Genomic DNA, 16,319 nt, shown 5'->3' with positions numbered 1-16,319 from the left:
TATCCCTTTAAATGCCTTTCCCATTACAGTGCTTTTCTTTACTTTTTTCAAGCATCCAGCTTCAATCTCAAGCTTTCAACTAATGTCATTCCACAAAAAAGTGATGCTATAAGCACTTTACTCATCAAACCAGAGCTAAAGCTTATTTCAGGAAGTCATTTGTGAGGATCAGTTGCATGGATCCTCATAAATGCTTGTTATTAAACTGAGGTGGAGAATCAGCACAAGAGATCTTAGAGCATCAAAAACGCACTGCTTCCCCCATTATCAACAATGGGGCATTTGGGGATCGACCTCTGTTGCTCAAATACTGCTCGAGTACGCAGATCTGGCTCTTGACCATCTTCAACTCGAAGTTTTTTACAGTCTCGAGCTGCCATTTCTTTCCCTTGAAAAGGACCTTGCTAGTCCGTGCGTCTTTCATCACGAAACAAGTTTCAGATTTCTTCTGAAACTGACATAAACGAATAAAGAATTACTAATAATGCCAAGAAGGCAACGTGGCCATTAAATTAACGAAATTCTTTTACCACAGATTCTCTGTCATTTATAATGAGGGAAGCGAGGAAATCGCATAGCATACCAAGGAATAACCACTGTCAGATATGTTCATATTCTGGCACTATCTCGCGTTCACACTACAACGTGACAAAGAGGGAGAGAGAGAGCGCGCGCGCGCGGGAGAGAGAGAGGCCGTTAGTTATCTGCAAGGAGTTGAAAATCAAGGAAGAGAGGAAAAACCCAGGTAAGAAAAGCAAGACAGAGAAACGAATTAAGATACAGTAAGAGCGAGGAGCAACGAATCTGTACTATACCACCAAACATAAGAAGTCGGTTTAATCTGGAGGCGTGAAAGGGTTGTTGGCGACAATTCTTGCTGCCGTAAGAGAGCAATGGGAGCTGTAAAATTCATCTCAAAAACAGAATACTCGCCGGATTTCGACCTCTAAAAGCTCAGATCGCTAGTGGTATATCTTTCTCCTTCGTCTTTTCCTTTCCCCGTCTTCTTGTGTGTGTAACGAGAAACTGTTACGGAAGTAGATTGCAATCTTGTGAAAGTGTTCTTTCTTTCTCCTCTTTTCTCTGTTGGGATTCTTTTTCTTTGCGACTGTCTGTTACTATTATCGGACTGTATGAATCGAGGAAATCCTGGTTTGAAAGAATCAGAATGGAATTGATCAGAGTGCTTGTAAAATCGTTTATGTCCTCTTTTTCTGAATAATTCTTGATGCATGACTAATTGGTTCTTTAATCTTTCTTCTTTCGATAGACTCTAGTCCTTGTGAAGTTGTTTGGGGATTTGGAATTGATGATGCACGACCTTTTCTTCATTAAGCTCTATTTATTGTTATTGATCACGACATGTTTCCTCCCATAGGGAAATGGTTATCGGAACAAGATGGACTAGCCGGAGCCTTTGAATTCATGTTAATGTTACCCAGCAGTCTTATTTTATGTTTTTTCTCACACATTACGAGCAAATGATGTGCAGAAGACTTGCTCTTGGTGTTGATCGATTTGAAGCGAAGTATGTCTTTTATGTAAAAATACTTGGCTCCGGATGTTGCGAACTTGAAACTGGGATGAGCTGGAAAAGGACATGAACATGGAAAAGCAAAAGACAACGGAAATGATAAAGCTGAAGCCCTATGATTTAACTAGTTGAGTCCCTTTGTTCACTGGTCCGAATGTAAAAGAAAGTCCAAGTGCGAGAGTTCAATCTGCAATTTGAAGCAGCCGGTAATTCGGCTTGAGTTGAGAGCATGGTTTCAGATTTTGACAATAATTGGTTGCGCTTCTGATGCATAGCATCATTATCATCATCAATTATGGTAAGTAGGCTGGTAATTGGATGACAAAGATCACAATATTTTTTAAGCATTGCAGAAGTCTTGTTGATTTTATTCCTCAAACAAGAACACTGTGTGTCTTTTCATTACTTTGTTGAGGGGAAAAAAAATCATTCAGTTTCCAACTGACCGAAAAAATTTACAAATGGTTCCTTGTCTTGCTTACCTAAATTAGAATATCCTGTACAAAGTAGAAACTTTAGCATTGAATACCTAGAAAGCAATTTCCCTTTTTTATTTCTACAGGTGGTAGTGCTGCCACGCTACTTTTTTGTGTTTTTGTTTAATTATTACAACATTAAAACCCCGGCCTTGAATCTCCATGTGGATTGTTTGTAAAGACTGCTGTATTTGGTGTTGCCGGAGATGTTAAAAGAAAATAGACAGAATTAGTTTGGTTTATCTTGATACATTTTTTAGTACTTTTAAACCTCAACTTTGTCTGAAATTTTCCATGGTAGACTTGGCTGCAAAAGTAACTGAAATTTACTGGTAATAGAGATACTCAGGATGGTACATAATGTAATGATTCTGAGCATAATGCCCTATGAATCGAGTTGAGAAATGCTTTCTCTGGTTAATTGTAAGGGAGCGCTTGAAAGAGGCACAATGGTGATGGAAGTTGCATGGTTTGTCATACATGGTCGTATACAACATAACGACAGGCTATAGCACCCTCTTATCCTCAGACGGGTATACAAATAGCAGCCTCAAAATTCTCCACATAAGGAGGGAATGGTTTTTTTTTTTTTTTAATGTTGAGATAGCAAGCCTCTTATCCTGAAGTTGGCTTTCACCTCAGAATGATCAGACAGACTGATTTTCTTAAAGAAGTCAGTTACTTCTGTCATGCAAAAATATAAATTGAATAACAGAAGCACAAAATTCAACTTCTAAAGCTTGGGGTTTGTTCTGAGTTGTCAACTGTGCATGAAATGAAGACATTCAAAATTATCATTAAAGAGTAAATATCTTTGGCAATTTAATGGCGGAGAAAGTATGGCCTATAGACTTCCAGAATAGAATGGTTTAGTTCGCACTGTGATGTGCAACGTGATGATACCCCATGTTGGCATTCTGTTTTAGATAACAAAATATATATAGTCCTTAATGCACATCTAATATATAGTTTTCCTCTTTTAACCTGGGGGAAAGAATTCAAAAAAGAAAAAGAAAAAAAAAAAAAAAAACTGTACGTGAGACTGTCAGAAAATTTTATTTGTTATCCACTAAAAGGGTGTATCGGGGCTTATTATATAACCTAATGCACTTACGACTTACAGCTGTTGGCATATTTCCTCATGTTTCATTTGTTGGTAGAAAGATGTCTGAACAGCAGATTCCACTCCAAGGAACCATCACTAATGAAACAAGAGAATGTAGTAAAAGTTAGACAACTGTTCTTGGTGTTTTACATTCTTTTTTAATTTTATCTCCCAAGTCCTAAGAATGTTACAAGTCATATTTGGTCGAATGATTCCAACTATATGCGATTTCTTGGATAGACATTTGACCATCCAGCACAACCTCTACATTTTGCTTCTATAGATTGCACAGATTTTCTGTTCATGGTCTGTCTCTTTCAACTACTTGAATAACTGATATGGATTGAAAGTGTTGTAAGTCTATTTACTCTGAAAATTTTTAGCCAGAAGATACAGTGTTGTTAGTTCATTCTCAGTAGTTAAAGTAGTCAGCAGGAGCCGCTATGTTTGATAAAATGTGATTTTTCATTGAGCATTCCTTTCATATGGTGTGTTTTATCTTTTGATTTTACCCATTTCTTTCTTGGTTGATTTGTTACACTGGATTTGTTCCTCTCTTTTCAAACAATTTAAGACAGGGTTTTCTTTTTCTTTTGGCGTCCATAGGAACCTGAATTGTCTGGATTCTGAGAAATTGCACCTGCTTGTACTTTATGCATGTCTGGCCCTCTGGCCCATGCTGATGATGATAATGGAGTATGTTCCTATTCTTGGCAAAGACATTGTCCTCAAGGTACAAGTTCTTTTGATGATAGAGAACATTCTCCCATGCAGTTTGATGATCGGGAATCCCCATGTATTGGATCCAGTATTAGTGGGGTTCAGAAAGTGGTAATTCCAAGTGGGGATCTGTATTATGGATCTATTCTGGACAGAATGCCACAAGGCTTTGGTAAGTATTTTTGGTGTAATGGCTGCATTTATGAGGGTGAATGGAGCAGAGGATTGATATCTGGACATGGTAGGATTACATGGCCTTCTGGAGCAATTTATGAAGGGGAACTATTTGGTGGTTATATGCATGGCAGTGGAGCATATACTGGATCCAATAAAGCCTCATACAAAGGTGGATGGCATTTTAGTATCAAGCATGGATCTGGCAGAAAAAGATTTTCAAATGGAGATGTCTTTGAGGGTTGTTGGGTTGAAGGTGTAATAGAAGGGCCTGGAAAGTATGTATGGGCTAATGGAAATGTTTATATCGGTAACATGAAAGGTGGAAAGATGTCCGGGAGAGGTATCCTTACTTGGACAAATGGAGATTCTTTTGAAGGAAACTGGATGGATGGCATGATTCATGGCTTTGGGGTCTATACTTGGGCAGAAGGTGGCTGCTATGTTGGAACATGGACAAGGGGGTTGAAAGATGGGCAAGGAACATTTTATCCTAAGGGTGGAATGCTTCCTGCAGTACAAGATCTCTACCTTAATGCTTTAAGAAAAGGTGGTCTGTTGTCAAATTTGACAAAGCAGCCCCACAGTCCACATAGTCATCATGCTTCTTCTGCAGCCATGGGAAACTTCAAGCCTCAGAAGCCCCCTAGACGTTGTCAGAGTTCACCCACTAACCTTCCCAAAGATCTTGACAACTCCAGAAACATGTCTTTGGAACGACACTGGAGTCTTGAAGCTGCAATTGAAAAGATGGTTGGTCGAGATGCATCAACTGCGACAGAAACCATTGCAGAGGAAAGCGAGGAGGACATGGATCTGAATGTACCTGTTGTGGAAAGGGAGTACATGCAAGGTGTTCTCATTAGTGAGCTGGTAACCAACAATGCTGTAATGTCTTTAACCAGGAGCGCCAAGAAGAGACAGAGGAAACTTGCAAAGGAGATCAAAAGACCTGGTGAAACCATCATTAAAGGCCATAGAAGTTATGATCTGATGCTCAACCTTCAGCTTGGGATCAGGCATGATTCATAACATCTGGAGATTTAACATGAATTCCTTCCAATTGCCTATTTTCCACTTCCCAACTCATTAAGAACATCATTTAAACATTTGTGCATATATAACTGTTTTATTCTTATTCTGTTCATAGATTTCATATGATTTGTAATCTACACATACTTCTGTCTTCATAGTCTGAAATGCAGTATAAATTTGTTTTTGGAAATTGTTTTCAGTATGTCATTCTTACATATCTGGTTATATAAGAATTATGATATCGTCAAACTACAATTCTGAAAGATGTGTGAATGTCCATATTGTTTTGTGTTTCCCAAATTTTATTCATGTTCTTTTCTTTTTCCCAATTTGACCTGTTGATGAAACACTAACATCTTTGTGAGACCTAACATGCACTTAAGGATATATCTTTTCTGAGTCTCTGACAGAGTAGCCGTGTGCGGATGTGTGTGTGTATAAATTATTCCCATTTTGGGATTGGTTTTCCAGGTCCTTTTCCCTCCCTAGGATCCATCAATCCTAAAGTTTGGGGAGAGGGAAAGAGAAAGGAAGGGAGGGAGAAAAGGTAGGTGAGAAAGTGAGAGAAAAGGGTGTGTGTGTGTGTGTGTGTGTGTATAAATATATATTATGATATGTTTAAAACTTAATTCATACACTTAAGGATGTACCTTTTCTTATGGATAGCCATGTGCAGGTGCATGTGTGTATAAACCAGTCCCTTTTTTGGGATTGGTTTTGCAGGCCCTTTCCCTCCCTAGGATCTATCAATCTAAAGATTGAGGAGAGGAAAAGAGAAAGAGGGGGGAGAGAAAAGGTAGGTGAGAAAGTGAGAAAGAAAAGGTGGGTGGGTGGTGGTGTGTGTGTGTATTATGGTGTGTTTAAAATGTAATTCATGCATTGTGCTAGTTATTAGTTATCCATCTCAGACTATCCATTGATTGATAAATTTTATGAAATAATCGGTTCTGCCGTTCTGGTGTTGTATGAGTTGTTGACCTTTCTTTCTTGCTCAGGAGCACATGTAACTTGGATAAATGTTTAACTTGATGTGCACTTTTACTAAGGTCCTTATAAGATATGTCATCAATCTGATCAAGGAAGAAATGAAACTATGTAGATACTTTCAATGGCTTAGATTATTTATAACAGATCTAGCACCTACTCTCTCTATCTCTATCTCATGCTATACATGCTTAATACGTACTTACATATATATGTATACATCTATATATATATATATATATATATATATATATATATATATATATATATATATATAAAATATGTTTTAATTTATTTATATTATTATATATGTGTGTGTGTTTGTGGAGAGAAAGAGTCTTTAATTACAGATTTTTGCACTCCATCTATCCAAAATTAACAGTTTCTATTTTATGGCAATTCCTCACCAAGCCAACCATTTAATATGATCTACACATGCTACAAGCTAGTAATTGATGCGTGATACACATGAGGACCCATCTTAATGTTTAGATCTGTGAAAAGATGCCCCTAGGTTGTGGGGCAAGAAATTTTTTGGCGGAGGGGTGCTAGTTCAAAAAATTTTAGACCCCTCAAATACATAGTAAAGTGGTTGAGGGGTACCATATACAAATAAGTAAATGAATGATGGGCACCAATATATAAATAAGCAAATGGTTGGGGCTAACCGCTATGTAAATAAATAGATTTTCTGGGATTGTGTTGGCAGCTTCCCACACAAGCCTGCATGTGGCTCTGACCTTGCCATAAATTAAGGCCAAATTCCAGGCCATCACGGACCCCATATTTCTAAATGGCAGGAATGAGGAAAGATTATTGCATGTGTCTCAATGTTTGCTATGGTGAAATATCTCTCTAACTGATCTGGCTGTGTCTTATTGCATGTACTGCACGTCTTCTAGAGGTTATGCTTATCACTTTTCTGTTCTCCAGATACACTGTGGGAAAGATCACACCCATACAAAGAAGGGAGGTTCGAGCATCTGATTTTGGTTCTCGAGCATGCTTTTGGATGAATTTTCCTAGAGAAGGTTCCCAACTGACACCTTCTCATCACTCAGTTGATTTTAAGTGGAAAGATTATTGTCCAATGGTCTTTAGGTGATTGCTTGGACTCAGACTTAAGCTTTGATCAATTAGACTTGAACTTTGATAAGGAAAAGATGCATTTATCATCATCTTCTTGCTCTATTCTCTTATGTTAGTTATCTTTGTTGTGGCAATAAATTCTGAACTGTATTTCATAGGTCTAGTACTTCCATTGCTTGTCATAGCCTTGTTTCAGAATATGATACTGAAGGTAAATATTTTTTTATGTTATTCTGTCTTCTCCAATCAGTTGAACTTTGAAGAGGCATTGTGTTTTCCTTGTAATTGCGGACACATGTCGAAATGCTCATTTTTTTGGTAAACTTCAGTCATCGTTGACATGACCCTGTAGTTTCATACTTTCATTTTGTCACACAATGATCCTAAGTACTTTAGGCATCTAAGAGGTGATTCAACTGAAGATAGCTTATGTCTAGAGATTGAATGCTTAGTGTAATTAAAAGAGCATGTCTCATTTCTCTAAATTTGCTTCATGTTTTGTTATTGTTGGTGGTCAAACCCTCTAATGCCTTACATATTATTATAATATGTGATGCTGGATTCTGGATGCCTGACATATTGAATTTTTGCACCAACATTACTGGGATGTTTTTCTTCCTCAGCTCGATAACATTAGTGATCACTCAAATCGCACATTTCATACATGTAACAGATCTTGCTGTCTCCTTGTAGGAATCTGCGTGAGATGTTCAAAATAGATGCAGCAGATTATATGATGTCTATTTGTGGAAGTGATGCACTTAGAGAGCTTTCTTCTCCTGGAAAGAGTGGGAGTGTATTTTTTCTTTCTCAAGATGACAGATTTATTATTAAAACCCTTCGAAAATCTGAAGTTCAGGTAGTTTCAAATTTGTGCATTTTTGCTCATTTACAGTAATCATGTTTGCTGGTTTTATTAGAATCCATGAACATATCCTGAGTCAGCCTGTCATCAGGCTGGGTTTTTTCTGTTCCTGTTGATATTCATGAGTTTACTGTCCTATAAGCACGTTGAGGCTTAATTCGGACGACCCCTTGTCAGTTTCTGTTTTCTGATTTCATTTTTTTTACTATAATATGAATTTTAATGGCATGAGATATGTATCATGTTGAAGACAATATACATAAGCATCCGTCCTTTTCATGGTTTGTGCAATGAGGTTGTTCACTTCAATGTGTGGCTAAAACCATCCCTTAGCAGTCATGGCTGCCTATTTTCTCCAACATTACGTTCATAGGAATTTTTGTTACATCAACTATCACAAAGGAATTCATGTCAGATATGGAACTAGTGACTTGTAAGAATACTCTAGGCTTACCAAGATTTAACCAACCAAAACAATTGCAATGTTATTGGGTTGTTGGCTAACTTAAATTCATCAAATAAAAACTGCATTTTTTTATGTAAATGAGCCATTCCTTTTAAGACATGATTTTTCATCATGGATAATACTTATGCTGTGGGACAGAAAATAAGCAGAGAGAGATCTAGCGGCACTGTTTTTTCTGTATCCGGGGCCCTGGCATAGCAATATGTCTTAGTACTTTTAAATTGAATTTTGGGCAAATCCTAGTTATACTGGCATCTCACCTTTTGAATGCACTGAAAGTTTGATGTTTTGCTCTAGTATTATTAGCTTACCTATTGGCTGCCTTGCTGTTCAAGTTGCACAAGCTCCTAGCTGCATAGGCTCATCAATTTGAGATTGGATCATGTTTCCCTTTTATTTTTTTTTCCATTACCATTTTCTGCATTTGGTTCTCAATGGATGATAAATTTCAAATTTGATGTTTTACTCTTTTCATTAATGCTAATTGTTTATATCAGTGTATAACTGATAACATGATCGATAGAAAACTTGGTTATCTAATTGCCACACGCTTGCATGTGCAGGTTCTTTTGCGGATGCTTCCAGACTATCACCATCATGTGCATAGACATGATAATACTCTTATAACAAAATTTTTTGGGCTTCACAGAATCAAAACTGGTGGCCAGAAGGTAACTATTGTTTATTTCAAAAATTGTAACTAATTGAGATCATCTATCATATAAAGTGTTTCTGAAAAAATGTCTCTTGTTATATTTCCCACTTCCATGGATATAAGATATCTACTTATTTTTTGAGGATTCTGCACATCATAATATCTTGTTAAACGTTTTGTAATCTTTGCACTTTGCAGTTTAGGTTTGTCGTTATGGGCAACATGTTTTGCACAGAACTGAGAATCCATAGAAGGTTTGATTTGAAAGGTTCATCCCAAGGGCGTTCCACAAACAAAATAGAAATTGATGAGAATACCACTCTCAAAGATTTGGATCTGAACTATCAAGTTTATCTGGAGCCCTCTTGGCGTAAGGAGTTGCTACAGTAAGGATTCTAGTAACTGTTTCTGTTTCCATTTAACATGCTTTTGCTAGCATCATGATATATTCTCTATGGCAATAACATAACCATAGGGGACGGTCAACTATATAAAGGCAACAGGATCATTATTTAAAAGGTCATTCAGAACTATGTCAAGCAACATATATTGAGTAGCTGCACATGCATGCACACAAGGATGCAAAAGTTCAATATAATCATCTTAATGTCTAGTATAGTCATCTTGGATTAATGAGTGTCCATTAGGTGACTCCATCTAATTTGAGGTCGCGCAGGAGGTTTCTCTTTATCCCTTTCCAATGTCACAAAAGTTGATCACGTGCTTTCTACAACCTAAATCAACTAACATTTTGCATAACTATGGAAGTTGGCTTCTCATCAGCTCTCATGCTTCTGCAGGCAAATAGATCTTGATTGCAAATTCTTGGAAAGCCAAAGGATCATGGATTATAGTCTTTTACTAGGTGTACACTACAGAGCTCCGCAATATCTACAGTCATTCATAAATGACCAGGAAGCTGATGGACCAGGAGGATTTTGTAAACCTTCTCAAGATGGTAGATTACCTTCACTTAATAAAGGTCTGGACATCTGACTGCCTTGGTTGCTTTTTCATCTGTGTCATGGAAGTTTGGTATGCATATCTTGCATCAACATAGCATGGCTCTTGGACACACCAAGAAATTTCATGAACACTTTCAAATTAGTGTTAGACATGGTCAATACTGTACCATCAGCTTATCTATCTTCACTTGTGATCTTGATTGCACTTGCAATGCTTTTCTTCTAAGGTTTTTCCATCAATCACATTATCTGTTTTATTTACGTTTTCTAATATGGTGCTTTGCAATATGAAACTTTAGTAAACAGCCTGAGAAATACACTCTATTTTGTCAAAGTATGGATGTGGAAGTTGATTATTTATATCCTAATTGAAAAACTGTAGTGAAAATGGATAAATCTGGTCTTAGTTGCATAATCAGGGTGCACGAACAATTATGACTGTTTTGTTATTTATTAGCAGCTGCACATGAAGATGAAATTTCTGCCTGCCCACAAGGCCTTCTTTTGGTTGCAAGGGGACCTCATGAGAATGGTGCTGTATTCGGCCCTCACATGAGAGGTAGTAGGCTACGAGCATCTGCTGCTGGCAATGAGGAAGTGGATCTTATCCTGCCTGACAATCCAAGGTTCTTTGGCGTTTTTTTTTTTCCTGCCTTTTTTGTTTGTCTTTGAGAACATGTGCTTTTCTCAAAGGGTAATATCTTTTCTTGCTTGAGCAGGTTGCACATCCAGCTTGGTGTGAATATGCCTGCTAGAGCACAACGTATTAGCAAGCAAGACAAAAATGACTTGTTCCATGAGGTGTATGATGTTGTTATCTGTCTTGGCATCATTGACATATTGCAAGCGTACAACATGAAGAAAAAATTGGAGCATGCCGTCAAATCACTTCAATTTGATTCCTGCTCCATCTCAGCTGTGGACCCCAAGCTTTACGCTGCCCGTTTTAAAAAATTTATTGAATATGTATTTCCTACAAATCCATGAGAACAAAACCATCTTGAAATTGTTTTCCGTAAGATTCGTTTATCTAGTTCAGGGACATTTTCGAACCATCTAAATGGTTCCAGCTGTGAGTTCCTGGAATGATCTGATAATAAACGAGAGCATATAACAACACATATACCCTTGGTCTTCTATCATGTTGTTGACATGCAGTGCATCTATTGTCAACTTTAGAATCAGCAGCTTATTGTGAACACTCAGTTAACCGTTCCTGCGCATATAGTGCTTTCTCTTTCCTGAACATTGAATTTAGCTTAAGTTGTAATCTGAGATTACGTCAGATGATTCATCTGGAAGAGTTGATGCCCTATAATATGTGGTTGTAGGTGTATTTTTATGGACAGCTGTTGAGAATGACACTACGATAGTGGTGACCTTTTCCTAGGTTAGTTTCACCGCATCCCCACTGGTCAAATGGTATACTTCCTTTGATTGGTGAATGCTTGGTTGCTGAGTTGCTGAGCATTCTTGATATTCTTCTTTCGTAATCCTCTGCTTCTGACCACGTCGTTGCCTGGTTAAGTACCTTCTTTCTTGCTTTTAGTGGGCATCAAGCTGGGTTTGGCCGGACTCCTACCTGGGTAAATACTCTGTCAACAAATGTCTGGTGACCAGTCTTCAACATGAACCCCAGGCACAGAACAACAGCTTGAGGTTTGTCCGCACGGGCAGTTATTCCTGCAAAACAGGAGATTGCGCAAGTGGTAAATATGGTAAGTCGCAATCCATGAAGGCTCCCAGTCCTTGCGCCAACCTCGAATTAAGGGTCGGCTTAAATTCTTTATGATGAGGTCGTATGCAATTCAATATTCAGAATGAATCCTATAGTTGCGGAGGCAAATTCATGGGGAAACCTTCAGGAGGGATACGCCAAATGGCAATCAGAGTTGTGCATAGTGCACATGGCTCTATTTTGGCAGCCCAAAAAAATGTCAAATTCTTAATAACACCCGGAATATTAGGAGAGAGAGTGAATTGTGTATTTGAGAACACTATAAAGGAGTCACTGTCGCTGCCCAAAAAAATATCAAACACTTAGTTGCACCAGGTAATATTAAGAGAGAGGGGTATTTTGAAGTTGTGTTGTTTGAGAACACCATAAAGGAACTACTGTAGCTGCCAAAAAATTCTTAAATTATTAATAACATCAAGTAATGTTAGTGTCCATTCCACTGCATCTCCCAAAGTGGTAAAGGTATGAAAAGAAAGCAAGGGGAACATGGGACACGGGTGATATGCAAGGATGAAAATGTGAGCATCAATGTACGTTGACAATAGATTATGAGATCCTCTTCAAGAATTTGGCGGACGACCAGATCTGCTTTCATCTCTCACCCGCTGACTCGCGCCGAAAACATCGACTGTTGCACATTCTATCAAGCGCATAACGAGAAAATTTCATTAATGGCAGAATGCACAAAATTATTATTACAAAATACAACAGTCATGGGCATGCAAATGTATTTTGTAAAATGCATCCTAGATGCCTCGCCGGAGGAGAGGGGAGGATCACCGGCCCACAAGATTTCCGTTACCGTCATCTGGCTTATGAGACGGCCCATCATCTTGTCTACGTGATGCATTGGTCGCTGGTCCTTGGGCCATGGCTCCTGGGCAACCGAGAGTAAGACCATGAGGAACTGAAGTGGCTGAGGCAACAGGGGCAGACACCCCTCGGCAAGACTCACTTCCCATGAGGCAGGCGCGACTTGCCTCGACGGCTGCTCCTATGGTGGAGGGAGCCACTCCCCCTAACAGATTAACCTCCCTCTCCAGCCAATGCACATATGAGGTCGCCATTCTGCGAAACCCGTTCTCTACCTCCCACCGATCACAGGCATCCAGGTACTTGCTCTTGTATTCGTCGCCGCGGCCCACCTAAGGATCCAATTTCAAGAACAAGCATAAAGGATTTCATAAGAATGAAATGTCAAACATTAACGCATGATCGTCGATAACATCTTCAAGACATTTACTAACAATATTTTTCATTATGAAAGCGAAGAGAAATCATGTTGGGTTTCGCTTTGAACTCGTTATTAAAGGCAAAGAGAGATACTTACTGCACCAGCAAGTTGACTCTGAAGGTTTGCCTCCCTCTCGCGAGCAGCCGCTTCCATCTCTGCAATTTGGGTGTCCCTCCTGGTAATCATACCTCGCAGATCACCTTCCAGATTGCGCAAATCTCCAATCTCCCGGTCGCGCGCAGCAAGTTGGAATTGAAGATCTACAAGGGCGCACTGCAGACTTGAGATCCGAGCAAGAAGCGCCTCCCTGTCACTAGGCTGCCAAGAGAACGGGATCGGAAGAAAGCGAATGAGGGATGCTTTTTTTTTTAAAGAGCAACACTTGAAGAGGTGAAAGTTTTTGCACCTTGTTCTTCACAGGATTCTCTTTTTGCATGGTTAAGTCGGTAGCTATGATAGGTTGTTTAATAATTTGACTTAAACAATAGTATTTCTTACTGGAGGTTCGTGCCGTTTAATTTGAATCCCAGCAGATAATGTACTAATGATTTGCAAATTCAGAAGGCAATTATACAAAATCCTTCCCAAAGCACTGTTCGAGTTTACATATAATATGGTTCAAGTAATTTCAAAGTTCAGCTTATTTTTTTTGTTTCTTTAAAACAAATATATAAATGTTTTGCTATTCATGAGAATGCTGGAACATTGAGGGTCAAGGATTAATGAAGACAACGTCGGAACATAGAAAGCCTCAGGTATAATCTAGGGAATTTCATCGGCAGGTATAATCTAGGGAAAACAAAATGGGAGACCAATGGCTTTTCACTCAATCAGAAAGTAAGAATTACCAGCAGTATGAGGGTGAAAATTAAGCATGGAACTGCAAATAGGAGAAGAAACCGCAGAATTGCCAACGGAGTTTCCCACGTAAAAGGAACTTTTTGTACTTATTTTCAAAATTATACTGAATCTAGACCATCTTCATAACCAAAAAACCTTGGATCATATTCTCTGGACTTGTAGGTAAGATTTTACAAGCTATAAACTTTCAAAAAAAAAATTAGATTTATCCAATTTTCAAGTCCGTAAGGAAGTCCCTATGGTCAAAAGTTTGTCAAATTGTTGACGATAAAAATATGTCGATTTCGAAGTTTTGGCATCAATACGATTCCAAAAGCTAGTTTTCACGCCAAAACCTCGAGGCTTTAAATTTGCAGAAGGCGACTCAAAGGAAGTTCACCTGCTTATAATCGTTAGGCTGTGAGATCTCACAGTCGGGAGAAGAATTGAGGTCATGTTCACCCGGCCGGCCAGAAAGCCGCGTAATTTGATCGGTCTGATCACCAGAAGCTCTAGGACACCCTCTCGACTCATCAAAATCCGGTCCTTGCTCACTGGTCTTGGTAGGGGAACTGAAAGTTTGGCCGGACGATGCATCATCCTCAAGCTTGGGAACCAAAACTGATGGATGCTTCGCGGCCGCCGGTTCAGACTCGTGATTCGGGGAATCAAGGGGCTTCTCAGGCTCACCAGCATTGCCATCCCCCCACTCTTCCTCAATCACCGGCGCGCCATATTGCTCTCCATTCCTGGGGCCTGCTCCGCTCTTCTCAAAGATTCTGCATATCACATATGCATCCTCCTGCAATCCAGAAAATTACAGGAACCAAATTCAGAAAACCACGAACAGGCCACAAAGAAGGCATCAGAAACTGCGAAAAACCCGAGATTTGACTCACGGCTCCACTGCTCGCGCGCGGTGAACTCTCTTCGACAAGGCGGTATTCGTGCATAACCCAATTGGTTCTTTCCCCGCGGGGCGCCCTGCCCCTGTGAAAAACCAGAGTCTTCTTCATGCCGAGCGTCTTGGAATGCCGCCTGATCTCCCTGTCCTTTCCAGTGGCCTTCCAGTACCCGAGCTCCGTTGCTCGGTTCGTCCGAGCACCGTTCGCATACTTCTTATCCGGGGCACTGAAGAAGTACCATTCTCGATCTCTGCTCTTCAAGCAGGATCGTGCTGCACATTCCGAATTTCTGAGCTTTCAATTCACGAAAAGACATAACCTCGAAATGGAGTTTTGCCTATAATCCTAAAAGTGTCGTCTTCTCAGCCTCGAACCCACGGAAAGATTGTCTCAAAATTAGGGTTTTCCCCTTAATTGTAGGATATGTGTTCGGAACCTTGAATTTACAAAAAAGAACGGATTCAAAATGGGGATATTTCTATCCTTCTAGCGACTGCATTCCTAACCATACAATATTCAAGAAACAAGATAAAAGTAACTGTTCCGAAATAAAAATGTTACTTCCTACAATCCTAGGGTTCAATCCGCTTAGGTCGAGCTTAAAGAGACAGCAGAAAAACTTGGGTAGGGAAAAGGGGGATTTACCAGGAAGGTCCCAGGGCTCGGACTTGTAGACGTCGATCTCGGAGATGGCGTTAAAACGGATGGACTTGCCATGGACCTTCCGCTTGAGATAGTAACTCACCAATTCCTCATCAGTGGGGTGGAATCTGAAGCCCGGCGGAACCGATGCCTCATCTCCCATCAAAAGACTCCACGGATCGTCTCCTTCCTCCTCCGGTACAAAACCAGGAAGCCACTTCGATCAATCGATTGAGCCTGCTCTCTCCCCCTCTCTCTCTCTCTCTCTCCTCCTTCTTGCGAAGCACGCAACGGCCGTTTTTCTCGAGGAGGCGCGTCTTCGATGCCGGTGGGAGGTTGCGGTGATGTGAAGGAAAGGCAAAGAACATGCGTGAGGAAGGAGGACAAGGGGGGGATCCGTAAACAACACTCAATAGGAGCGGTAAGGCGCCAAGAGTACGATGGCCTCTCTCTTCCTGGGCTCCGCGCGTAATTCGGGGAGACGGCCGAGAGCCGCTGGCTCGGCCGCTGGACTGTAAGATAGTAGTAGGTGCGGTGCATCCATCCTCACCCATGGCTCGGATGGATACACTGTTTTCCATCTTCTTTATGCAGTTGCATAATAATAAGAACAGAACATTTATCTATGTAAGTAGTAGGAATATGAATGTGTAATGAAAATGGTGGTAGTAATTAAAAATCTATAGTTATCACATTCGTATGAGGAGGCAATTGACCTAGCCGATCGACCCAATTCAATAATGAAACGATTCGATTTGTCTAATTGTTCAGCTAACTTGGGCAAAGTAACCCTATACCCGAAAGAACTTCAGCCTCCTCCCCCTTTGTCTTCAGATTTTTCATGTACAAGTTTACATCGTACTTGGCCATCAAAATGTGACCATTAAAGAGT

The 16,319-nt window shown here is 39.8% G+C and overlaps 2 protein-coding genes across 6 annotated transcripts; one reads left to right on the top strand and one right to left on the bottom strand.

Moving 5' to 3' along the window:
- Positions 1-585: 585 nt before the first annotated feature.
- On the top strand, positions 586-11,314 carry LOC116252346 (phosphatidylinositol 4-phosphate 5-kinase 9-like). Of its 5 annotated transcripts, none has more exons than XM_031626533.2 (10): positions 586-968; positions 1,493-1,832; positions 3,722-5,028; positions 6,962-7,129; positions 7,811-7,976; positions 9,012-9,119; positions 9,302-9,489; positions 9,904-10,085; positions 10,526-10,694; positions 10,788-11,314. In XM_031626533.2, the coding sequence occupies exons 3-10, from the start codon at positions 3,773-3,775 to the stop codon at positions 11,053-11,055; spliced, it is 2,505 nt and encodes an 834-aa protein (XP_031482393.1). In that variant the 5' UTR covers positions 586-968; positions 1,493-1,832; positions 3,722-3,772; the 3' UTR covers positions 11,056-11,314. The 5 variants fall into 5 exon arrangements, with proteins under 5 accessions (XP_031482393.1, XP_031482392.1, XP_031482394.1 ...); XM_031626532.2 differs by having other exon boundaries at positions 1,379-1,832; XM_031626535.2 differs by having other exon boundaries at positions 588-968; positions 1,379-1,832; positions 10,529-10,694.
- Positions 11,315-12,452: 1,138 nt separating this feature from the next.
- LOC116252347 (NAC domain-containing protein 16-like) lies at positions 12,453-15,904 on the bottom strand. Its single transcript, XM_031626538.2, has 5 exons — positions 15,431-15,904; positions 14,780-15,057; positions 14,281-14,682; positions 13,137-13,358; positions 12,453-12,951 (listed from the first exon to the last, which is right to left on the bottom strand). Exons 1-5 carry the CDS (start codon positions 15,588-15,590, stop codon positions 12,583-12,585), a joined length of 1,431 nt encoding a protein of 476 aa, XP_031482398.1. The 5' UTR covers positions 15,591-15,904; the 3' UTR covers positions 12,453-12,582.
- Positions 15,905-16,319: the final 415 nt, after the last annotated feature.

This window comes from Nymphaea colorata, chromosome 4, assembly GCF_008831285.2.
Source record: "Nymphaea colorata isolate Beijing-Zhang1983 chromosome 4, ASM883128v2, whole genome shotgun sequence".
NCBI lineage: Eukaryota > Viridiplantae > Streptophyta > Magnoliopsida > Nymphaeales > Nymphaeaceae > Nymphaea > Nymphaea colorata.
Note: the sequence above shows the minus strand (reverse complement) of the source record. Positions and strands in the feature narration are given on the sequence as shown.

Coding starts and splice junctions, on each gene's coding strand:
- LOC116252346 (XM_031626534.2), top strand. CDS start 3,773: ATGTCTGGCCCTCTGGCCCATGCTGATGATGATAATGGAGTATGTTCC. Junction 10,086..10,525: donor ATTACCTTCACTTAATAAAG/GTCTGGACATCT, acceptor GTTATTTATTAG/CAGCTGCACATGAAGATGAA. Junction 10,695..10,787: donor ATCCTGCCTGACAATCCAAG/GTTCTTTGGCGT, acceptor TTGCTTGAGCAG/GTTGCACATCCAGCTTGGTG.
- LOC116252347 (XM_031626538.2), bottom strand. CDS start 15,590: ATGGGAGATGAGGCATCGGTTCCGCCGGGCTTCAGATTCCACCCCACT. Junction 13,359..14,280: donor AGCCTAACGATTATAAGCAG/GTGAACTTCCTT, acceptor TTCTCTTGGCAG/CCTAGTGACAGGGAGGCGCT. Junction 12,952..13,136: donor AGAGTCAACTTGCTGGTGCA/GTAAGTATCTCT, acceptor TTGGATCCTTAG/GTGGGCCGCGGCGACGAATA.